At 43.0% G+C, this 24,855-nt stretch overlaps 2 protein-coding genes across 4 annotated transcripts; one reads left to right on the top strand and one right to left on the bottom strand.

Annotated features, from left to right (window-relative positions):
- Positions 1–1,101: 1,101 nt before the first annotated feature.
- LOC135563966 (proline-rich proteoglycan 2-like) lies at positions 1,102–10,480 on the bottom strand. 2 transcript variants are annotated; one of them, XM_065008149.1, is made up of 3 exons: positions 9,392–10,242; positions 2,852–3,286; positions 1,102–1,633 (listed from the first exon to the last, which is right to left on the bottom strand). In XM_065008149.1, exons 2-3 carry the CDS (start codon positions 3,206–3,208, stop codon positions 1,592–1,594), a joined length of 399 nt encoding a protein of 132 aa, XP_064864221.1. In that variant the 5' UTR covers positions 3,209–3,286; positions 9,392–10,242; the 3' UTR covers positions 1,102–1,591. The 2 variants fall into 2 exon arrangements, 1 of the variants encoding a protein (XP_064864221.1); XR_010460719.1 differs by lacking the exons at positions 1,102–1,633; positions 2,852–3,286 and adding an exon at positions 7,489–7,932 and having other exon boundaries at positions 9,392–10,480.
- On the top strand, positions 8,226–12,577 carry LOC115106911 (peroxisomal succinyl-coenzyme A thioesterase-like). Of its 2 annotated transcripts, XM_029630116.2 has the most exons (10): positions 8,226–8,330; positions 8,490–8,692; positions 10,464–10,563; positions 10,677–11,034; positions 11,227–11,346; positions 11,509–11,591; positions 11,765–11,858; positions 11,922–12,002; positions 12,094–12,235; positions 12,366–12,577. In XM_029630116.2, exons 2-10 carry the CDS (start codon positions 8,503–8,505, stop codon positions 12,494–12,496), a joined length of 1,299 nt encoding a protein of 432 aa, XP_029485976.2. In that variant the 5' UTR covers positions 8,226–8,330; positions 8,490–8,502; the 3' UTR covers positions 12,497–12,577. The 2 variants fall into 2 exon arrangements, with proteins under 2 accessions (XP_029485976.2, XP_029485975.2); XM_029630115.2 differs by lacking the exon at positions 8,226–8,330 and having other exon boundaries at positions 8,331–8,692.
- Positions 12,578–24,855: the final 12,278 nt, after the last annotated feature.

The following is a 24,855-nucleotide window of genomic DNA, read 5'->3' as shown; positions in this document are numbered from 1 at the left end:
CTGGTATGATAACCCCTCCCTTTCTCAGCTGTTCAAAAGTGGGTGTTAACCCTTTAACTGCTTCTGGCTTTAATGGGTACTGTTTTTGGTAAGGTATATAATTTGATTTTGGAACTACTTGCACCGGAGTTACTCCTTTAATTAAGCCTACATCAGCGGGACCCTGAGACCACAAATAATCGGGTATCTCTTTTAAATCATCCTCCTGTTCTATAATGTCGCGGAATTATCAGAATTTGTTGGTAACATTTGTAAGATGTTTAATATTCATCAAATGTGTGTAAGTTACTTCTCATAAGAATGTATTTTGTTGTACTATAGTGGTGGCCATTGGCAGTTATCTGTTCTATGTCAGGACTAAGTTGCATGGGCCACATGAGAGGGGAGAGGTCAAAGTGTCATCATGTGTAAACATATCTTATACTCCCTAACTTTCCCAGTGGGGAAAGGAGGGGTTGCAGTGTCTGGAATCATTCTATGCTCCCTCTTATTGTTGTTTCTATCTTAACCTATAGCCTCACCTCCTATCCGTGAGTTTGTCCAGGAGTTTGTATTTAGAGTGGGTTGTATATAAATGACAATTTGATATATGCCTGTTGATATGGAGGATTTGGTTTATGGTTCTGGGGTTTGGAGAAGGAGACAAAGCTGAACAATGAATTATGTCTATGCTGTCTGACTATGTGTGTCTTTGCTATTAAAGGAACTCAGTTGCATTGTAAGGGGACTCTCAGAGAATTCACTGGGGAGACACTGAATTTATCTGAGAGTCACAGGATTGTGATAAGAGCTCATATAATTAAAGATGGGCTTTTATAACTAACTCTGACGTGTGTGTGTGGTTTGCTCCCATGATTTGGTAAATAGAGGAAATTTCCACGACAATGGTTAACAGGTACTCTGCCTCTCAGAAATCCCCCCCACTCTCACTCATGTGCACTGTGCGTGTACAGTTAGCTCTCCAGTTCAGTTTGCGTCCTTCTGTCTGTGGACGTTCTATGTTGCAAACCTCCCTCCCCTGTTACCCAGTCTGTTAGCCTTTTCACCTTTGTCTGGGTAGGGACAGAATGTCCTGTAAGGAACACAGTATTCCAGCCAGTCTGACGATAGCTCCATTCGTTTATACAAAGGAACAGAAAGTCATTGGTCTAATTCTTGACTAAAACTACACACCTTATATTCAGTATTATGATTATAATAAGATTCATACATTCCTACAGTAACAGAGTAGTATTCTGTTTAGTTAAATCAAAATCAAATCAAATCAGCCCTTCGTACATCAGCTGATATCTCAAAATGCTGTACAGAAACCCAGCCTAAAAGCCCAAACAGCAAGCAATGCAGGTGTAGAAGCACGGTGGCTAGGAAAAACTCCCTAGAAAGGCCAAAACCTAGGAAGAAACCTAGAGAGGAACCAGGCTATGTGGGGTGGCCAGTCCTCTTCTGGCTGTGCCGGGTGAAGATTATAACAGAACATGGCCAAGATGTTCAAATGTTCATAAATGACCAGCATGGTCAAATAATAATAAGGCAGAACAGTTGAAACTGGAGCAGCAGCACGGCCAGGTGGACTGGGGACAGCAAGGAGTCATCATGTCAGGTAGTCCTGAGGCATGGTCCTAGGGCTCAGGTCCTCCGATAGAGAGAAAGAAAGAGAGAAAGAGAGAATTAGAGAGAGCACACTTAAATTCACACAGGACACCGAATAGGACAGGAGAAGTACTTCAGATATAACAAACTGACCCTAGCCCCCCAACACATAAAGTACTGCAGCATAAATACTGGAGGCTGAGACAGGAGGGGTCAGGAGACACTGTGGCCCCATCCGAGGACACCCCCGGAGAGTAATAATTCTAAGCTGAATGTATACATCATTTAGTCATTATTCATAAAAATCTCATAACACTGATACAGTTGAAACCGGGATTAATCCGTGAAGAGCACACTTCTCCAGCGTGGCCATCGAAGGTGAGCATTTGCCCACTGAAGTTGGGATGATGCCAAACTGCAGTTAGGTCAAGACCCTGGAGAGGACGACGAGCTCGCAGATGAGCTTCCCTGAGACCGTTTCTGACAGTTTATTCGGTTGAGCAAATCCACAATTTCATCAGCTGTCCGGGGGGCTGGTCTCAGATGATCCCGCAGGTGAAAAAGCTGGATGTGAATGTGAATTCTGTAAAATGATGTTGGAGCCGGCTTATTGTAGAGAAATGAACATTACATTTTCTTGTAACAGATCTGGTGGACATTTCTGCAGTCATCATGCCAATTGCACGCTCCATTAAAACTTGAGACATCTGTGGCATTTTTTTGTGGCCATTTACAGTCCCCAGAACAAGATACACCTGAGTAATGATCATGCTGTTTAATTAGTGTCACGTCCGTCGTAAGGAAGAGATCAAGGCACAGCGTGGTAAGCGTACATTCTTAATTTATTAAAGAATGAAACACTGAAACAAACGAACAAAATAACCGAAAGAAAGGTGCCGCTATACACATGCATGCTAACAGGCAACTACACATAGACAAGAACCCACAAATACCCTAGGAAAATTGCCACCTAAATATGGTCCCCAATCAGGGACAACAATAAACAGCTACCTCTGATTAGGAACCATATCAGGCCACCATAGACCTACATATACCTAGACTTGCAAAAAACCTTAGATATACAAAAAACCCTAGACAATACAGAAACTAACATGCCGACCCTAGTCACACCCTGACCGAACCAAAATAACAAAGAAAACAAAGATAACTAAGGTCAGGGCATGACAGTACCCACCCCCAATGGTGCGGACTCCCGACTGCAAACCTGAACTTATATGGGAGGGTCCGGGTGGACATTTACCCTTGGTGGTGGCTCTGGATGTGGACGCCGCCCCCCTTCTATACACTGATCCCTCCGCCTTAGTAGAAACGGCCCGTGGATCATCGCCGGAGGCTCTGGACTGCGGATCATCGCTGGAGACCCCGGGCTGGGGACCATCGCTGGAAACCCAGGACTGAGGACCATCACTGCGTGGATCATCGCCGGAGGCCCCGGACTGGGGATCGTCGCTGGAGACTCCGGGCTGGGGACCGTCTCTGGAGACTCTGGGCTGGGGACCATCACTGCGTGGATCATCGCCGGAGGCCCCGGACTGGGGATCATCGCTGGAGACCCCTGGCTGGGGACCATCGCTGGAGACCCTGGGCTGGGGACCATTGCTGGAGACCCTGGACTGGGGACCGTCGCTGGAGGCCCTGGACCGGGGATCGTCACTGGATCATCCTTTATATGATCCTGTTATTGTCACATGCACATATGTGTGCCCATGCATTTATCAATCCAATGTTATAATGATTTGTTATCAGGGATATTAGACTTTAGTAATCCACAATGACCTGGTGATGTAAAATTCTAATAATTGCATTGTCGTCCATATTCCTACAGACAGCTTATAACTGGAGACTCCTTAAAACGATTGCCTACAGTTAACGTGTAGGGCACTGCAAGGTTGGGTGACCAGGGCCATCTGGGACTGCCTCCTGGAGGAATTCAGGTGTGTGAAGGCTACCTGTGTCCTGCATAACTTGATGAGGATGGACACGAGGACCAGGAGGGGATCTGCAGCTCACCGCCGTGTGCCAGAGGAGAAGTCTGCTGCTCTGCAGGATGTTTCAAGGATGGGGTCCAACAACGCAGCAAGAGAGGCAATCAGTGTGCGGGAGATCTTCACCTCCTACTTATTTGAAGAGGATGCTGTTCCCTGGCAACACCATAGACTACACTATGCACAACAAAGGCTCTTTTAAGAGCCATTCACACTGCAAAAATATTATTCTTCCATTTACTTAGCTATGTCAACTGCAGTTATTCAATTCCCAGTTTCTCTCCCTTTGATTTCTACTTCTCAGGTGAGAATGCTGTTTAGGTAAGGGTGTGATGTCTGTACAAAAACAAAACAGGCTATTTTAAATCACCCAACAATTAGACACCCTATAACCCACACACTCATGTATCAATCTGACAGATTGTGTTGTGCTGTAAGCAGGCTTAGGTGTATAACTGTGGCGCCTTCCACCTTCAAAGAATAGGCAAGAGGGCCAACCATGGAGAATAGTAAGATACTTCAATATTTCTATAACTACTCTATATTGTTTGTCCTCGTGTGTCCATTCATGTTTTTCAGCATAAAGTACTCTGCAGCCCCTTAGTGTGGTGTGGACACCAGGAAAGGCCACACAGAGATTTCTGTTGAACACTGTCACATTAACTACCTTATTTTTCAAGAACAGTCTCGTTCAATTCATCCATCTCTCCTCTTCCGGGGCGGCAGGGTAGCCTAGTGGTTGGAGAGTTAGACTAGTAACCGAAAGGTTGCAAGTTCAAATCCCCAAGCTGACAATGTACAAATCTGTGTTTCTGCCCATGAACAGGCAGTTAACCCTAGAGATACTTATGTAATTGTGATGAACTGAGATAATATTTGGATAGCACTGTGATTCATTAATCATATGCTGCCTTCCCTGCTCCTATGTTCTTTCCCTTTCTGTCTTTTACACCTCTCTCGCCATCTCCTCTTTCTCCCTCTGTTTTTATAATGCACAAAAAAATGTGCATTGAAGTACAGATTAAACTTCTATTTATAATATTACAATTCTAATACGTATAATGCATATTTTTATAACACTTGGATAATGAACTTCTTTCAATAAAGCGTTTCACATTCTCTACTGGTTAAAATTAAGTCTCTGATTTGATGAAATACTACACCTATCCTGTGTTTATCAGATCATTGCATTATATAGACATTATATAGACGTCGTTAATGACAACTTACATCAGCCTCGTAAACTGTGGATATTGGCTTGAAAACTCCCCATAACGTAAAATCCTGTAGTATTGGCCTGGATATTGATGATGTTTTATGTTATGACCAGGCAAAGGTTGCAAATTATTTTAACACATTTTTTACCACTATAACCTCATCTCTGGTTAATAAGTTACCTATCTGCTCTGGACACTATGGCTAGTCTTTCATTAACAACTTTTACCATAGCAAAGGTATCACAAATTATTTGTTTGAGCTGTGCTTGCCTCAACCTTGATTCAGTGTCATTTTGATTATGCCTAATCTGCTTTGTATAGTGGGCTATCAAAAAAGCTGAAAAAGAGAACGCAGGTCATGCAAAATAATCAGGTGTATGCTGAATGTCCCCCCTAGGACCCACATGGGGTACAGGAGTTCTGGGAGGTGGGCTTTTTGCCTTTGGAGTCCAGAGTGGTGCAACTAAATCATATGTTTGACATCTTAAATGACCGTGCCCCACATGAAAAACCACATTGATATGGTCTATAACCAACACAGCACGTACTTCCTTGCCAGGCATGTGTCTATGGAATAGCCTTCCCTTGGAGATCAAGCAAATAAAAAGTAAAAATAGCTTTAAAAAGCAGGCAAACCTTTTCATTTGGCAAGGTAGTCTAAGTAAGGAAAACCACTCCATTGCCCCTTGTGCCCCTTCTGCCTGTCCGGTGTATTTATTTGAAGGATCGGTATGATGTGCAATTAATAGATTGTTTTAATGTGAAATGAATATGGTTGATTTAGGGTTAGCGAGAAGTGTATTGAATAGTGCCACTTTTTAGGATGTCAATATAAATTAATGAATTTATGGTTGTTTGTCATTTTGTCTTGTCTTTTAATCATGTGTTATCGTTTTTACCATCGAGGTGTCACGTTCATCACGTTCTGACCTTAGTTCTTTTGTTATGTCTTTGTTTTAGTATGGTCAGGGCGTGAGTTTGGGTGGGTAGTCTATGTTCTTTTTTCTATGTTGTGGTTTTGTGTTTGGCCTGGTATAGTTCTCAATCAGAGGCAGGTGTCGTTCGTTGTCTCTGATTGAGAATCATACTTGGGTAGGCTTTTCCCACCTGTGTTTTGTGGGTGATTAATTTCTGTTTAGTGTTTTTCGTCACCTTACAGAACTGTTTCAGTTTCGTTTCATTCTCTTTGTTATTTTTGTTTAGTGTTCTGAGTTGAAATAAAATCAACATGAACACATACCACGCTGCGATATTTCCTACTCGTCATCAGACGAAGAAGACAACCGTTACACGAGGACCACTTTGGAAATAAGCGTTTTAATTCATACTTTCAAGTGATAACCTCTGGGTCCACATTGTACATGTTGTTGTATATGTATGTTGCCCAAAATAAACGCAATTTAATTCCATTCAAGGACATTAGATATTGAGATGAACTGGTTTTAGAGTATTTACATGGTGCATAGGAAGTGTAGTGTACTGTTTTTTTTTTTGTTTTTTAAATTCTATTTCTCTATATATGAATTACAAATCAGCCTTTAACTAGTTAAATCCTGTTTCTAGTCTATTAGTTATAATGTGTAACCATTGATGTCCCAGGACCAAGATTGGTAAACACTGTTGAAGTGTATAATTGTAATACATACAGTTGAAGTCGGAAGTTTACATACACCTTATACAAATACATTTAAACTCAGTTTTTCACAATTCCTGACATTTAATCCAAGTACAAATTCCCTGTCTTAGGTCAGTTATGATCACCACTTTATTATAAGAATGTGAAATGTCAGAATAATAGTAGAGATAATTATTTCTTTCAGCTTTTATTTCTTTCATCACATTCCCAGGGGGTCAGAAGTTTACATTCACTCAATTAGTATTTGGTAGCATTGCTTTTAAATGGTTTGACTTGGGTCAAACGTTTCGGGTAGCCTTCCACAATAAGTTGGGTGAATTTTGGCCCATTCCTCCTGACAGAGCAGGAGGCTTGTAGGTTTGTCAGGTTTGTTGGCCTCCTTGCTCGCACAAGCTTTTTCAGTTCTTATGGGATTGAGGTCAGGGCTTTGTGATGGCTACTTCAATACCTTGACTGTGTTGTCCTTAAGCCATTTGCCACAACTTTGGAAGTATGCTTGGGATCATTGTCCATTTGGAAGATCCATTTGCGACTAAGCTTTAACTTCCTGACTGATGTTTTTCTGAGGTCTTGGCTGATTTATTTAGATTTTCCTTGATGTCAAGCAAAGAGGCACTGAGTTTGAAGGTATGCCTTGAAATACATCTACAGGTACACCTCCTATTGACTCAAATGATGTCAATTAGCCTATCAGAAGCTTCTAAAGCCATGACATAATTTGTAAAGGCAGTCAACTTAGTGTATGTAAACTTCTGACCCACTGGAATTGTGATACAGTGAAAAAATCTGTCTGTAAACAATTATTGGAAAAATTACTTGTGTCATGCACAAAGTAGATGTCCTAACTGACTTGACAAAACTATAGTTTGTTAATAACAAAAATGTGTGGAGTGGTTGAAAAACAAGTTTTAATGACTCCAACATAAGTGTATGTAAACTTCCGACTTCAATTGTACATGCTGGCACAGTATCATTCAAAGACTGGAATTTGATAACCCTGGTATTAGATATGACTGAAAAATAATCTCAAAGACATTCATACCTGAACTGCACCTTTATTTGGCAAGGTAGAGTACATGATCAGTGAATATATTAAATGTACAGACTACAATGTAGGGATCTCATGCATGGTAATAACTACATGTATAAACAACCTGCATCCTTGACACAAAGTTATATTATATTCTACTCAATCCATAGGCTTCATTAATGTCATTCAGACTGTTTTGAAGTTGATACAACTGGCTATGAGAGCTGAGGTTCATAGCTAGGTTCTGAACTAATATGTATACCAAACGTTTGGGTTCATACACAGATCGGCAAGATAGCTAGCTACACATCCATAGGCATACATGTTTATCCTCCACTGCACAATAAGCAAGAACATACACTCAATTTGCAGTAAATGCTTTAGCTAGCTAGATTCTTTACATCCACTGTTTCACAAGACGATAGCCTGGTTTGCTGGTTGTTTCAGGTGTCCCTAAAACATGAAACAACCAGAATTACAATTTCATACTCATGTCACAACACACATAAAGCTAACCAGCTAACTGGCTAATGTTAGCTAGTCAGCTAGCTTGATAAATCGTAATTTTTGTAAATGAACTTTATGATAAAAAAAATATGTATAATCATTTGTCGCTACATTAACTAACATATTCCTGTCAACTGGAAATGTTTTGCATGATTCGTTATGACATTATAATCACTTCCATTTGCTTCGATTCTAGTATTTTTGTCACCCTCAACTTTGTGAGCAGTGCCGCACGGACTTTGAACTTTCCTACACAAGCAAAGTTGTCTACTCGTACCTAGCTATATAAAGTGGTTACCTATGTCAGCATGTCTCTGACTGTTGTCATTATCGAATAACTCAGTGTAAGTAAATTTGGACACGAAGTTTGAAGCGAATGTGACTCGTTAGCCAATTCCTTCTGTCGCCAAACAGTTTTCACAGGTTAAAGCCAGAACAAATGGAATGTCAATCCCACCATCTTTACCAATATGCAGTTGTTTCTGTCTTGTGTTTTTCTACAGGTGTTTGTCCACCATGGTTGGGACTTTCCCGCTTCTATCAGTGCAGCCAATGCGGGGGCTCGTGGATGAGAAGATCCAGGTAGTTGTGAGGAATTTACCTCCAGCGCTCTCAGTGACACTACATTCCCTTCATCACTCTGAGGATAAGGACTTTTGGGAGGCATTCGGCCATTACACCAGCAACGACCAAGGCATGGTGACAGGTAAGGTTTGTGACCGCCGACCGGGCTGACAGACAGGCTTCTTGGATGTAGTCTTGGTCTAACTTCTGTATGAAATCCCATACTCTTGTTTAATTCAATTACACGTTGTCCTGGTGGTCGCCAATAAGATCAGCACGCGCTGAAACATGAGATGCTGGTGGCTGGCCAATATTTTTGCCTGCTAGTTTGCCTTCTATTGTCATCAAGTTAGTACAATATCACTCTACAACACAGCAAACCTTGAGTAAAAGATAGCAAAATAGATGTTATTAACGCCAATATGGTTGTTTGTAGCTCCCTCCAGTAACCACGAGCAAAACAGTTCCTTGATTTTAACTGGTGGTTTTATTCTGTAGTTTTAGTCATAATTATCACCTTCGTGAGAACTATAAAGTAAATGAAAATACAGTTAAGCACACTCTTAAAATGTTATTGTTTTATGAGTGACTTATTAGCTTACTACAACTCTGATGTGCATGGGGCGGTAGGGTAGCCTAGTGGTTAGCGTGTTGGACTATGAACTGAAAGCTTGCAAGTTAACCCACTGTTCCTAGGCAGTCATTGAAAATAAGAATTTGTTCTTAACTGACTTGCCTAGTTAAATAAAGGTAAAAAAAAATATTTAAAAAACATACATAAAACCAGTTTAGCCAGAGATCAAACCATATCATATTAAACACATAAACAAAGGAAACATACCTTGTTGGCTGCTTATTGTAGAAGGGAGGATATCCCAAACTTCACACGTCTTATTCCTGGCATGAATTCACGCTTCATCCTTATTAAGGTTTAGGGGGCAGCATTTTCACTTTTGGATTAAATAGCATGCCCAATTTCAACTTTCTGCTACTCATGCAGGAATTATAACGTTACCATCCTATTATAACGTTACCATCCTAACATACACACTTCAACCGTTACGAACTTCACCCGAACACTGTGTGGGATTGCCTCACCCCAAAAGTGTGTTGCTACGATAATAATACCCGTTACAACAGTTCTTAGCCACGTAGTTCCGTTTGTTTTACAGTTTCCCCCGCATAGCGAACACGTAAACAATTCAAACAAAAAACAACGACAAAGACTGACAGGTTAGTTGTCAGTTACAGTCATGCAGTGGACCTGTAGTTGGAAGTAGTATAATTCTTCAAATGCAACACACGTTGAAAGCGTGACCAAAGTTGGTCAACATCTTGGCAATAGTGTTCCACTAGAACAAGTTCAAAACAACTGTGAACTTTGATATTGGAAATATTCGACTTCTGTGTGTTCAAGGCAACTGGGCTGAGCTCCGACTAGGAAAAAAAAACATTTTAAACTGTCAATCAAATTCCAAATCGGGAACTCGGCCTCTTTCTTAAACTCTTTTTTCTCAGTTGTTTTGAAAGCACCATTCAGTGTGTTTGAGATTTTTTTTTAAAGTAATCTTTGTTCTTTACTGGCTTGCCTAGTTAAATATATTATTGTTTACAATGACGACCTACACCGGTAAAACCCTGATGGCACCGGGCCAATTGGGCACTGCTCTATGGGAACCCAATCACAGCTGCTTGTAATGCAGCCTGGAATTGAACCAGAGTGTCTGTAGTGATGCCTCTAGCACTGAGATGCAGTGCCTTAGACTGCTGCGCCACTCGGGAGCCCCAGTTGACAGACTGACAACTCTTAAAAACGAGCTCTGACTACAAAAAAAATAGTTTTGAATGGTCATCCAACTCCAAAGTCCAAGTCAGGAACTCCAGCCTCTTTCTCTTTTCTGTTGTTTATGTAGTTGATAAGGATGCCAGTCTTGGAGGAACATATGAAGGAGCAGAGCCCATGGGTCTACTGTGGAGCATGCAGCCTGTTCCAGGCAGTCGGACAGGCCTCAGGTAATACACCAATGCAATTCAATATTTGCGGTCAATTTTACATAGGATAAACACATCATTTAGGGTGACCAGGCTCGGCTGGACAAGTCAAATAAACTCTCTCTGTCTCTCAGGTTGAGAAAGATGGATGTCCTCACTCCTATGGTGGTACACATCTCTGTGTACAGTGGGCACATGACTGAGGGCTTCAGCAAGCAGTCTCCTCTAGCGACCGTTGTCACAGAACGATGGTACGTGGCACCGGGTGTGTGCAGAATTGACATCAGGGAACATGGAGTCCGAGGGACCCTCTTTTTACCCCCAGGTCCTGGACCCTTCCCTGGGGTGTTGGATATGTGGGGAGTGGGTGGGGGGCTGGTGGAGTACCGCTCTGGCCTCCTGGCGTCACACGGTTTTGTTTCCATGGCGCTAGAGTACCTTCCCCATGACAAGAACAGAACCTCAGACATCGAATCAAAAACCTACTTTGAGGTGATTCTCATACTCTGTGTGTGTGCCTACATGCTTGTACTTGTCTTAATGTTCAGAAACAGCCCTGAGAGGGCAGAGTCCTCCTGTGACCCATTATCCAGACTCACTGTTATATTACATCACATCCGCTACATTGGATCCTACATTGTATCCTTATCACTTGAACTTGAGCTCCATCTCTCTGTTATGTAGAAAGCGTTCAGGGTTGTGCAGGAGCACCCCCTGGTGATGAAGGACAGAGTTGCTCTGTTTGGTCTCTCCTTAGGCGCGTCAGTCGCCCTCAACTTGGCAGCCTACTCCAAAGACATCAGCGTGAGCCTCTCCCTCCTACTCTCCTCGTTTTCCTCCAGATTGGAGCTTTGTATTTATAGAGTGAATTCAGATTCAGTCATCTTTAATGTCCCAACCCTGACCATGTGCATATGCTTATGAGTTTGTTTCGTGTGTAAACAATAAATACTGTGTGTATTCCAGCCCAGATGCTGTGTGTGTATCAGTGGGAGTCACGTCCACCGGGTCAACCAGGCTTTCAGCAAAGTGTTTAGAAAGATGAACAAGTGAGTGGTGTGTGGCTGAAAAATAAACCCAAATCTGTTCAAAGTGAAGGTGTAGGTACCGTGAAGTGAAGGTACCTTGATTATGGTGAAGTGAAGGTACCGTGATTATGAAGCTTGTGACATACAGCCCAAATGAAGAAAAAGAGACTAAAAACATAATTATTTATTGCCAGGGATAGGCATAAGACCCGATTTGATGAAGAGGGCCGTGTGGTCTGGAGAGACATCATTCTGCCCATCCCAACCAACCTTGGAGAGAAAGTGGATGTAAGTCAACACACACAAACACACACAGTGGGTTTGTTTACTCATTGTTGTGTCTTCTGACAGATGGGGAGGATAAAGTGTCCATTGATGTTGGTCGTCGGGGAGGATGATCAGAACTTGGCGACAGTGGAGTCTGCCAAGGACGTGAGTACACACACAAACATGATTACAAGCCTCCTATGAAATCCATCATTTTCATTGACGCTGAATGTTACCTCTAACTTCTGACTTGCAGATGACCCAGATGATGCGTGCAGCGGGTAACGAGCACCTGCTGACCATTCTACAATACCCTGATGCTGGACACCTCATTGAGCCGCCCTACATACCCCACTTCAGAGCCTGCAACTTCATGGTGCAGCAAACACGACAGAAAGGTACTGTACACACAACTTACACCTATAGTATACACACCTGAACTAAGAGATATTATATATATATATATATATATATATATAAACCAATTCTTTACTTCCAATGTAACTAATGATTGTGTATGTGTTGCAGTGATGGTGTTGTGGGGAGGGTACACCAAGCCGCATGCCGATGCTCAGGAAGACTTTTGGGAAAAGAGCCTTAGCTTCCTACGGCAACACCTCTACCTCAGCCCCGACTCTGTCCCTAAGGCCAAGCTGTGATGTCACACGCGGGGAGCATCAAGGGCCTAGTATGATTGACTAAGCTATAACTGTTAAAATAAATGAACACTTAAAATATGATCAAGTCTAAGCCTTTGGGGGGGGGTGGGAGGGTTCTACTAAGCTATCATGGAATTGTTTTAGTCATACCATAGATAATTTAGCTATTTGATTTAGAATTGTAGGACTCCTAAGCCAGGTGTATGCTACACGATTTTGGCCCCGATTTAGCTCTCCCAGACAAGTTTTTGAAATTGAAGACCAAATCCCCATGTCATTGCCTACCCGAGGCGTTTGGCCGTCACAACGCTCATTTAATGTGAGCGGGTAAGATACACAATCTGAGGGCTACTAATCTCATTTTTGAGCAGTCCCAGACGTCCCGATATTTTCAAAATGTTTTGAGAACGGGTGATCAGCAATAGCCAATGAGAGCTCGCCAGAGAAGAAACCAGTGTTTTGTCTTGTCCCGTCCTGTATAGTGTAAATATAGTTTTTCCTCGTGTTAGCAATTGGATATGTAGATGGGTGAGCCGGTCAAGGATCGATTCAGACTAAGTGGTAAATTTTATGACAAGTAAACAGTTTATTCAGAGTGAAAATATGTAGTACAGAGTAATTACGGCTCTTCCGTTAGTTCGTGTTGGAACAGCAGGCAGAGAGCGCGTAAACAGTCAGCACAGCCGTTATATACGTCACAGAAAGTAGGTTGACTCTAGGAAGATCGGATCTCCGGATTGGTTCAGCTGGTTGTAGTCTGTAGTCTTCCGCCATTGGCTCAGTTGTCTGTCCGTCATCGTAGAATCTTCTTCGGGCACACAGTGTTCGGTTAAAAGGGAGATTATGTGTGTAATGTGGGAGCTATCCTGTAGGGGACCCCACAGGCTTTACTGTGAAAATACGTTGCTATGTGTTATCTCAGTTATAACAATGCAATAGCCATGTATTTAGCAATAGATTGGTCTCCTGCATAATAGCAATTCTTTACAAAACCCTCTCTTCACGTCTCACCAGAGACGTGACACAACCTAACTAGATCCAGACACAAAGAGAAACTTCTCCCAAAAGGACTATGAAATAAGGCACGGTATTAAACAGAAATAGATATTTATGTATTACCATCATGTTCTCCATTCAATCCCACTATGTACTAAGTTGGCTACCAGTCACCTAGGAACTTACAACCCTCATTTAACAGAGCGGAGAACAGCTCAAAATAAAAGTAAAAATTATTGTCCACATTAGCCAACTTTTTCCAGCAGGAAAAAGTTTCTGATACCCTCTCTTCACATCTCCTAATAGATGTGATATAGTCCAGATACATTACTCCAAGCAAAAACGAAGACATAATCCAAAATGAAAAATATCCCAAACTAGGTATGTCTATCCGGAAATGGCCCACAAAGAAAAATAATTTCCCCCTCTTCCCATCCCAGATGGGACACGACATACAATGGAGAAGCTTAATCAATAAAAGCAACTGGATCCCCCTCCTAAAATTGCTGCAAAAACTGAAAGATGGGTCTCATGCTCCATACCGTTATCTCGCACCTGGCTCCTGTTATCTAACCAAAAAGACCGCTTGTTCTCGCAACCCCACGCTCTGAATGTGCCCTCCCTTCTGTATTTTTCCAGCATGAGAAAGTTCCATGGCCCTGATACTTTTAACAATGTTTCAAATCAGCTAGGTAGCATAACACATATACATACATCCACACCAGGCAACAGCAGATAATATTCAATCATATATATGGTAATGGCTATAATGTAAAATAACCCCAAGGGTGTGAACAAAAACTCAGCAATGAATCACATAACAGTTACAAAGTTTAAACTACCCTCATGTTAAAAGAGAACAGCTCATTCAAAAACAGAACAAAAGAAAATAGTGTGAAATTTAGGTCACCCTTTTGACTCCCGCTAGGGTGTCACTCAATTATCCTTTATTTCATCAGTCATAGCATTTCATGAAAATAATAAAAAGTTTATTACTAATAACAAGTTATATATGCCTTTGTTGTATGCTTTTGTTCCCCCCAAGGGTGTCACTTATCAAAAACAGGATAAAACTTTATTGCTATTGACATGTAAGATGTAGGATAAAACTTTGGTCATGGAAAACAGAGTAAAGAATTATTAGAAACCATCTGGTCCTCTCAGCTACTCCTATCCTGTACCAGGTGGGCTCCTTGCCACCCAGGGACTTCAAACCATGTGTCATCCTCAGTCAGTCCCATCCTCCCCTGAAAGCATGCTTCCGTATCGGCATCGCCAACTGGAGCATCAAGCAAAGGCATATGCCTGAAGCCCTCACCACATCTGTAACAGACTTCTCAAAACACGGTATGATGCAAGCAGCACATCACATCAATAACAAATAATACAAGAATTAGGGTCAGAAATCCAGTAACCATCATACCAGTGTACTTACCAAACCAGGCCAAGAGAACAGACTCCTCCACCCCCCTGTGGACCTCATCTTAGCAGATAGTGCATCAACCCCGCCTTAGATTGTGAAGTTTAAAAACTATCATCTGGACTGGTATTATTAGGAATATATGTGCAACATTGTTTACCGAACATCTTGCAGACGTCCCCCTGACTGGCAAGAAGCATATCCAAGGCAAGTCTATTCTGTCTGGAAACCCCAAATGTGGCCTCAAGCTGTTCAGACATACTAGTGAGTGCATCACGGGAGTAATTCACAAAACGCTGTTGACTATAGTAGATATAATTAATCCATGCAGTCTGTCTAGCATCCACCATGGCTGGACCCATAGTAGGTAGTAAGTGCCAGAGTCCATCATTCCTACCCAAGGCCTGAAACTCATGAGGAATCCCCACTGGCACTCCCAACAGGTTAGTGTGTATGTCAACTACATCCTCTGTCCATGGAGCACTACTACATCTATGTCTCCCATGGGATGGAATGTTTTCAGGTCCCCTGGTTACAGAACTCATCCGCTGTTCAGCAACAACATCAACAATGGTCCGTGGAATTATCAAACTGGTCAGACCACACGTACCTTGCCATTCTCCTCTAAGAATGGGTCTGAGCACTCTTTTTGCTCCACTCATCCAACATACATCAGCCAGACCACTAGTTTGGTTTAGGCCTGTAACTGGCCAAGTGGAATTAATGGTTATGTTACTCCTGCAATCAGCTTCAGGCAATCTCCCATAATCAATGCCATTACCTGTACCCGTGGTGCACTCGTAATTGCCCCCATATGCCTCAACACCCCAAGAGGCCCGATGAGGAGGTACTGCAGGAAACACAAGGCTCAAAGAGGAACAGAGGGTTGAATTGGGCTTAACCTGGTAAAAACTTCTCAAAATACACAACCACCCCCCTCCTTCTCCTACAGCAAATGGGTGTGTAGCCAGAACAGGTCTATCATGACTACAAATAATACAGTCCTTTCTTCTCAGGGTTTTAGCTGTGTACCTCATATAAGACAGCCACAAATTGTCCCTACTATCAAAACCAGTCTCAGTTTCTAATTGATCCATAGCCGAATAGTCTCTAACATTAATTACCTGAATGGTATTTTTAACACAGTGGTGGTAGAGGAGTGTGTCCGGCTACCTCTGGTCTTGGCAGTACCTTAATAGAAAACACACCCATCATGTCTGTCCTCGTCCTTTGTAGTCCGAGGGTGTGAGTGCCTGCATCAGAGAGCTTAATAGTTTTGATGGTTAGTAGGACTTCATCACCTTTACAAAGTTCAACATTGCTCCCAGGTTTCCCCATATCATGGAAAACCTATCCACCCTTGTGGGATCCCCCATGCTATAAGGATACCCTCTTCTCCAATCCTAGAACTGTCCGAAGTCGGTTATCATGTAATCTCTACTCTAACTTCTTGTCTACCCAGATCTAGGGATTTCTTATGCTTATTTTGGAACAAAATACACATCACTTAGCCAGAGCCAGACACATCTTCACTTCTATGAACAAAAACAGGGGTGATAGGACAGGTAGGGTTACTTCATTCGAGAGTTGGCCCCCGGAATTCTGTTAATTCCAGTTCTTCTCCCGAACTCTGTTTATTGTCCGACAGTGAAAAAATGTCTTACCCTTCCGCCGTGCGATATGAATCTGGGTAGCTCTTTCAGCTAGCTGTCACCAGGGGTCTTCTATGGTCCCCAAGCCTCTGGGACTGGATTGAGTGACTTCACCTGTAGTTCACCTGTAATGCATAAAATCCTGGACATACAGGCTTGGTTAACAAACAATTTCTCATATGTTTTATCTGATTATATCTTTAACTTCTATTCCCAATTGTTAGCTTACATTTTTTTAATTTTTTTTTTTAGTTTCTTATCCAATAAGCCCCATCCTATCCTAGACCACAATTTACCCATCCCCCTTTTGATACCTGACTCTGCCCAGGTATCAACCTTACCTACTCTAAATAATGACTTAGGTAAGATTGGTCAAAAAATTCAAAACAAATGCTTATCATATCAAAATCCTTCCTTCAAGGACCCTCAGTATTCTATCCGACAATAACATGAATTTAATATATGTTGCAGAGTGCAGAATTCCTTATCTACAGTAATTTATCACCCCTAAGAACTGAAACTTATTTTTCTATTTAATTCCCTGCCCTATTGGCTTAATATATATCCTATCCTAACCTCCTAACCTAAACTCCTTTATAATGAATTTACCTTAAAACTAGTAACTCTATATGACCACATTCATTATACCAATGACTCTCCCCTAAGGCTGATCAGACCTTAGAAGACAGTCATGATAAGTTCCATGAGTCAACCCGCCCTTTTACAGTCAAGTTCTATACTACACTAGACATTAAAAGAACTCTTTATCCTTAAAATCCAAATTCACTTGTGTAATAAAAACTCATAAAGTTCCATATTTGAGCGTGTCTCTTTAAAATACCTTTGCACCAAAACAAATAGTCCTAACAAATGTTTTATGTGTATATATTTGCAAACCTTAATGATTAATCAAAACTTCCAGGCCTTTCCAATTTGGTCGTTTATGGCCTCATTCTCCCCAAGATTATAATCCCTGATATTTAATAAAAATAACGTATTTTCCCTTGGCTCCTTCAACTCACATTTACATCTCAATAAAACAAAACACCATCTGCGTGTTCCTCAAGGAAAAACAACTTGCCCCTGTTACGTATGTCTACGTATCAAGGGAAATGTTCAAATAACCAAATTCAACCTCGCTAGTTTACCGAAACATGTACAATTATGTTTTACCATAGAGGTTGCTTTTCACCATTAATACCCTGACACCGTTCCACATAATGGAAACAGTGCTCAAATTCACTGGTGCTATTCAAACGATCAAACCAAAAATCAACAACCATCAGAATCCACCATCACGATGTTTTATGACTCAGACATCCAATCCCTCTCTCTCACGGCCCAATTACAGTCCAAATAAACGCCACAAATCAATGATACCCACCCAGCGAATCAGCTGCTAGTTTTTAGCATCTTTCCTGACGATTTACATACTCCTTTTTTAAAAATGTATTTCGAAATGTTTATCAACTTCTGAAAAGTGACTCAACATTAATGGCCGCACCTCCTTCTAAAGGACACTAACCATTTTCTCTGTCACCCCCAGTCAAGACATCATTTCCGTGGCGACGGAAACCTCGCGAGTGATGTCATCAACAAGCGCTCAATCTTGACTCATTTCGCAACGATTTTCAACTCATTGTAAATAATGGTTGGCTGTCTGCAACAACAGTATTTCGAGTTCAATAAACCAAACCTAATTTATCACATCTGTTGAATCCTGAATTAGAGTTTACAACATCAATCAACATCTCTCAATTCGCTAATTTTATAAAAACATTTTGATGGACACAAATCTATCGTAATTGTTCCCCCGTTATTATTCAGAATTAATTTGATTTAAGTTACTGTCTCGTCTTTGAATTAGCATTTTAATTACGACTCTTTTCCCAATGTATTATTCCCAACAAATCATTTAGTGAACAGACATCGCCTTGCATCAAAATCTCCGTTCTTATATTAAGTTGAATGAATTAGTCTTTCAATTTGAACCAAACAAACTATTTAAAATGTTCAGTTTATATCTTATACCAATACTAGTGACTATAACTTTCTCTGCAAAACAACCAGTTCAATTACAACCAAAAACTCAGACATATATAACTATTCTTTACACCTCAGCTGGGAACCGACCCCGGCCTCCCACGTGGCAGGCGAGAATTCTACCACTGAACCACCAATGCGATGGATTCTCCGCAAATAGACCCAATTTTCAGTTATCTGCATTTGTTACTCCGGCATCTGAACAACAGAAAACAGCACCAACCTAAACACCCAAAGTTTTCCCTCAATCAGGATTCTCATCAATCTCGCTCCCTTCGTATCTGACCCCTCCCTCCTAAATACGTGATTTTTTTCTTTTCTGCCTCTTTCTCTCTATGTAACCACCAACAATCTTAATGGAAACAATTACAACCACCTTGCATTTTCATATAAACAGTTACAAATAGACAAAACAAGACAAAACACACAATTACAGGTTATATCTCTGACCTCTTATTAATCGACCCCTATCAGACCGAACTAAGCGGATTTACTGGATAGAATTCAACTCTAGAATTCAACTCTATCCCCTACTGACCCCTATCGAATTAACAATATCAGAATTAATACACGTTATCTCTCTGACCTCTGAAAGCCGATCCCTATCAGTGAATTTCTATCGGACTGAGCCGTGCCGGGTCGCGGGAGAAAATTACCATTTCCCCCCTCGGTGCCAGATTTAATGAATAGTAATTAACTATCCCTTACCGATCTCTATTCCTGATTTATATCGCACTAACCCCTATCAGAATTAATACACATGTCCAACCCCTATCGGAACTGAATTTATATATGTCCGACCCCTATTGGAATTATCTAGGCCTTTAAGTGATCTCTCATCAATTGAAAGCTATCAGACTGTGCTGACCGGGTCACGGGAGAAAATTACAATTTCTCCCCTCGGTTCCAGGTTTAATGAATAGTAATTAACTATCCCCTACTGATATCTCATCAATGATTTATATCACACCAGCCGTCGCTGGCTTGTTTCTACATATCTTCACTACACTGTTCTTTTCGACTCGTCAGCAAATTTATAAATTTACACAAGAATTCATACTTACTCTGAAATACTGATCAAAATTTAGGCAGACTATACGACAATATGCAAAGTTTGATTTAACAGGTTTTGCTTACCTTATTTATGGTGCACCTTTAGATCAGTTTCCCGAGTTGAGTAGAATTGTTGTCCACCCCCCGAAAATCAAATCACCCGTCCTTCTCGAATCTTCCTCTCCACGCGCTCACCCCCTCTCTCACACCCAATCTGCTCGCTTCGACTGGACCGTTAGTTAACCATCCTCTGCGTACCATTTCTGTTAGCAATTGGATATGTAGATGGGTGAGCCGGTCAAGGATCGATTCAGACTAAGTGGTAAATTTTATGACAAGTAAACAGTTTATTCAGAGTGAAAATATGTAGTACAGCGTAATTACGGCTCTTCCGTTAGTTCGTGTTGGAACAGCAGGCAGAGAGCGCGTAAACAGTCAGCACAGCCCTTATATACGTCACAGAAAGTAGGTTGACTCTAGGAAGATCGGATCTCCGGATTGGTTCAGCTGGTTGTAGTCTGTAGTCTTCCGCCATTGGCTCAGTTGTCTGTCCGTCATCGTAGAATCTTCTTCGGGCACACAGTGTTCGGTTAAAAGGGAGATTATGTGTGTAATGTGGGAGCTATCCTGTAGGGGACCCCACAGGCTTTACTGTGAAAATACGTTGCTATGTGTTATCTCAGTTATAACAATGCAATAGCCATGTATTTAGCAATAGATTGGTCTCCTGCATAATAGCAATTCTTTACACTCGTTTTTTTTCTGTATATATTTCGTACATATTTTAATCTCACTTTCCAACTACAGGCTGAATATACTCTCCTGCAACCCGCATCACCCAATGTGGTACGGATCTGCTTTTTCTATACTTTAGAATCGGAACCCTCATCAGAAGCTAGCTGCTAACTAGCTACTAGCTAGCCACTGCTAGCGGTCTTCAACGCTAACTAGGACACCAGCGCGACATCTACCCAAAGCATATCAGACTGCTTTTTCTCTACCACATCTCCGGATTCCTACCGCAAGCTCTGAACCTTTATACCGGATCATCGTAAATAGCTAGCTGCAATCCGAGTGGCTACTCCTGGCTAACGTCTCTGTCCCAGAGCAAGCACCAGTTAGCCTGGAGCTAGCCTCGAGCTAAGCCCATCTCCCGACTAGCCGAAGAGGTCCAAAAATACCTAATTTGCCAATTGGCCTGGACCCTCTACTGACCCTCTACTGCCGACACGGAGCCCCGCCGATCCATCACGACTGGTCCGCCCGACATAATCGTCCGAGGGGTTTCAACAGGCTTTTCCGCTGCGACATCGCCAAAGATCCATCTGCTGGCCAAGGCCCGCGAGCTTTCTGAATCGCTGTATCTCCAGCTCACCGCATGAAGAGGAATAAACAGACTCACCCCATCGCGACGTCCCCCAAAGGTTAACTCTCTAGCCCTCGCTATCTCCCTGCTTGCTAATTCGGCCTGCTAACGGCTAGCTTGTCAAGCTCCGGTCCGCTAACTGCTACCTTGTCTAGCTCGGGCCTACGAACTGTTAGCTTGTTAGCACAGGCCTGCTAACCGTCTGAACCACCGCGTCCCAATCACTCTCTGACCCCATTTACTTTCTATCTCTTTTTGATTTTTAATTTGTTTATACCTTCCGGAAACCTGCCTCACCCAATGTGATACGGAATCGCTATTACTTTTACTCTTATTTTTATTTTTATGACACACTCAAGAACCTCCAGACGCTAACCAGCTAACTAGCTACAAGCTAGTTAGTCATTGTTAGTTTTTTAAAAACCTGGATAACACTCGCCAGCCCAGCCCCCCTGCCCATCCACCGCTGCCCCCTGGACACTGATCTCTTGGCTACATAGCTGACGCACGCTGGACTGTCCATTAATCACGGTACTCCATTCTGCTTGTTTGTCTTACCTGTCGGCCCCGTTGCCTAGTCAACGCCATTTTACCTGCTGTTTGTTGTGCTAGCGGATTAGCCTCGCCTACTGTTTTTAGCTAGCTTTCCAAATTCAACACCTGTGATTACTGTATGCCTCGCTGTATGTCTCTCTCAGATGTCAATATGCCTTGTATACTGTTGTTCAGGTTAGTTATAATTGTTTTAGTTCACAATGGAGCCCCTAGACCCACTCTGCATACCCCTGTTACCTCCTTTGTCCCACCTCCCACACATGCGGTGACCTCACCCATTACAACCACCATGTCCAGAGATACAACCTGTCTCATCATCACCCAGTGCCTGGGCTTACCTCCGCTGTACCCGCACCCCACCATACCCCTGTCTGCGCATTATGCCCTGAATATATTCTACCATGCCCAGAAACCTGCTCCTCTTATTCTCTGTCCCCAACGCTCTAGGCGACCAGTTTTGATAGCCTTTAGCCGCACCCTCATACTACTCCTTCTCTGTTCTGCGGGTGATGTGGAGGTAAACCCAGGCCCTGCATGTCCCCAGGTACCCTCATTTGTTGACTTCTGTGATCGAAAAAGCCTTGGTTTTATGCATGTCAACATCAGAAGCCTCCTCCCTAAGTTTGTTTTACTCACTGCTTTAGCACACTCTGCTAACCCTGATGTCCTTGCCGTGTCTGAATCCTGGCTCAGGAAGGCCACCAAAAATTCAGAGATTTCCATACCCAACTATAACATCTTCCGTCAAGATAGAACTAACAAAGGGGGCGGAGTTGCAGTCTACTGCAGAGATAGCCTGCAAAGTAATGTCATACTTTCCAGGTCCATACCCAAACAGTTCGAACTACTAATTTTGAAAATTACCCTCTCCAGAAATAAGTCTCTCACTGTTACCGCCTGCTACCGGCCACCCTCAGCTCCCAGCTGTGCCCTGGACACCATTTGTGAATTGATCGCCCCCCATCTAGCTTCAGAGTTTGTTCTGTTAGGTGACCTAAACTGGGATATGCTTAACACCCCGGCAGTCCTACAATGTAAGCTAGATGCCCTCAATCTCACTCAAATCATCAAGGAACCCACCAGGTACAACCCTAACTCTGTAAACAAGGGCACCCTCATAGACGTCATCCTGACCAACTGGCCCTCCAAATACACCTCCGCTGTCTTCAACCAGGATCTCAGCGATCACTGCCTCATTGCCTGTATCCGCCACGGAGCCGCAGTCAAACGACCACCCCTCATCACTGTCAAACGCTCCCTAAAACACTTCTGTGAGCAGGCCTTTCTAATCGACCTGGCCCTGGTATCCTGGAAGGACATTGACCTCATCCCGTCAGTTGAGGATGCCTGGTCATTCTTTAAAAGTACCTTCCTCACCATTTTAGATAAGCATGCTCCGTTCAAAAAATGCAGAACCAAGAACAGATACAGCCCTTGGTTCACTCCAGACCTGACTGCCCTCGACCAGCACAAAAACATCCTGTGGCGGACTGCAATAGCATCGAATAGCCCCCGTGATATGCAACTGTTCAGGGAAGTCAGGAACCAATACACGCAGTCAGTCAGGAAAGCTAAGGCCAGCTTCTTCAGGCAGAAGTTTGCATCCTGTAGCTCCAACTCCAAAAAGTTCTGGGACACTGTGAAGTCCATGGAGAACAAGAGCACCTCCTCCCAGCTGCCCACTGCACTGAGGCTAGGTAACACGGTCTCCACCGATAAATCCACGATTATCGAAAGCTTCAATAAGCACTTCTCAACGGCTGGCCATGCCTTCCGCCTGGCTACTCCAACCTCGGCCAACAGCTCCGCCCCCCGCAGCTCCTCGCCCAAGCCTCTCCAGGTTCTCCTTTACCCAAATCCAGATAGCAGATGTTCTGAAAGAGCTGCAAAACCTAGACCCGTACAAATCAGCTGGGCTTGACAATCTGGACCCTCTATTTCTGAAACTATCTGCCGCCATTGTCGCAACCCCTATTACCAGCCTGTTCAACCTCTCTTTCATATCGTCTGAGATCCCCAAGGATTGGAAAGCTGTCGCAGTCATCCCCCTCTTCAAAGGGGGAGACACCCTGGACCCAAACTGCTATAGACCTATATCCATCCTGCCCTGCCTATCTAAGGTCTTCGAAAGCCAAGTCAACAAACAGGTCACTGACCATCTCGAATCCCACCGTACCTTCTCCGCTGTGCAATCTGGTTTCCGAGCCGGTCACGGGTGCACCTCAGCCACGCTCAAGGTACTAAACGATATCATAACCGCCATCGATAAAAGACAGTACTGTGCAGCCGTCTTCATCGACCTCGCCAAGGCTTTCGACTCTGTCAATCACCATATTCTGATCGGCAGACTCAATAGCCTTGGTTTCTCGGATGACTGCCTTGCCTGGTTCACCAATTACTTTGCAGACAGAGTTCAGTGTGTCAAATCGGAGGGCATGCTGTCCGGTCCTCTGGCAGTCTCTATGGGGGTGCCACAGGGTTCAATTCTCGGGCCGACTCTTTTCTCTGTATATATCAACGATGTTGCTCTTGCTGCGGGCGATTCCCTGATCCACCTCTACGCAGACGACACCATTCTATATACTTTCGGCCCGTCATTGGACACTGTGCTATCTAACCTCCAAACGAGCTTCAATGCCATACAGCACTCCTTCCGTGGCCTCCAACTGCTCTTAAACGCGAGTAAAACCAAATGCATGCTTTTCAACCGATCGCTGCCTGCACCCGCATGCCCGACTAGCATCACCACCCTGGATGGTTCCGACCTTGAATATGTGGACATCTATAAGTACCTAGGTGTCTGGCTAGACTGCAAACTCTCCTTCCAGACTCACATCAAACATCTCCAATCGAAAATCAAATCAAGAGTCGGCTTTCTATTCCGCAACAAAGCCTCCTTCACTCACGCCGCCAAGCTTACCCTAGTAAAACTGACTATCCTACCGATCCTCGATTTCGGCGATGTCATCTACAAAATGGCTTCCAACACTCTACTCAGCAAACTGGATGCAGTCTATCATAGTGCCATCCGTTTTGTCACCAAAGCACCTTATACCACCCACCACTGCGACTTGTATGCTCTAGTCGGCTGGCCCTCGCTACATATTCGTCGCCAGACCCACTGGCTCCAGGTCATCTACAAGTCCATGCTAGGTAAAGCTTCGCCTTATCTCAGTTCACTGGTCACGATGGCAACACCCATCCGTAGCACACGCTCCAGCAGGTGTATCTCACTGATCATCCCTAAAGCCAACACCTCATTTGGCCGCCTTTC

Source organism: Oncorhynchus nerka, linkage group LG23 (genome assembly GCF_034236695.1).
Source record: "Oncorhynchus nerka isolate Pitt River linkage group LG23, Oner_Uvic_2.0, whole genome shotgun sequence".
Classification (NCBI taxonomy): Eukaryota; Metazoa; Chordata; class Actinopteri; order Salmoniformes; family Salmonidae; genus Oncorhynchus; species Oncorhynchus nerka.
The sequence above is the reverse complement of the archived record's forward strand: the minus strand, read 5'-3'. Positions and strand labels throughout refer to the sequence as shown.

What these genes read in the sequence shown, in the direction of transcription:
- LOC115106911 (XM_029630115.2), top strand. Translation starts at nt 8,431, where the DNA reads ATGTCAATCCCACCATCTTTACCAATATGCAGTTGTTTCTGTCTTGTG. An exon ending in CCTACTCCAAAGACATCAGC is followed by an intron (nt 11,347 to 11,508) that starts GTGAGCCTCTCC and finishes TGTGTATTCCAG; the next exon opens with CCCAGATGCTGTGTGTGTAT. An exon ending in GCAGCAAACACGACAGAAAG is followed by an intron (nt 12,236 to 12,365) that starts GTACTGTACACA and finishes TATGTGTTGCAG; the next exon opens with TGATGGTGTTGTGGGGAGGG.
- LOC135563966 (XM_065008149.1), bottom strand. Translation starts at nt 3,208, where the DNA reads ATGGTCCCCAGCCCAGGGTCTCCAGCGATGGTCCCCAGCCAGGGGTCT. An exon ending in ATCCAGAGCCACCACCAAGG is followed by an intron (nt 1,634 to 2,851) that starts GTAAATGTCCAC and finishes TCTCTATCGGAG; the next exon opens with GACCTGAGCCCTAGGACCAT.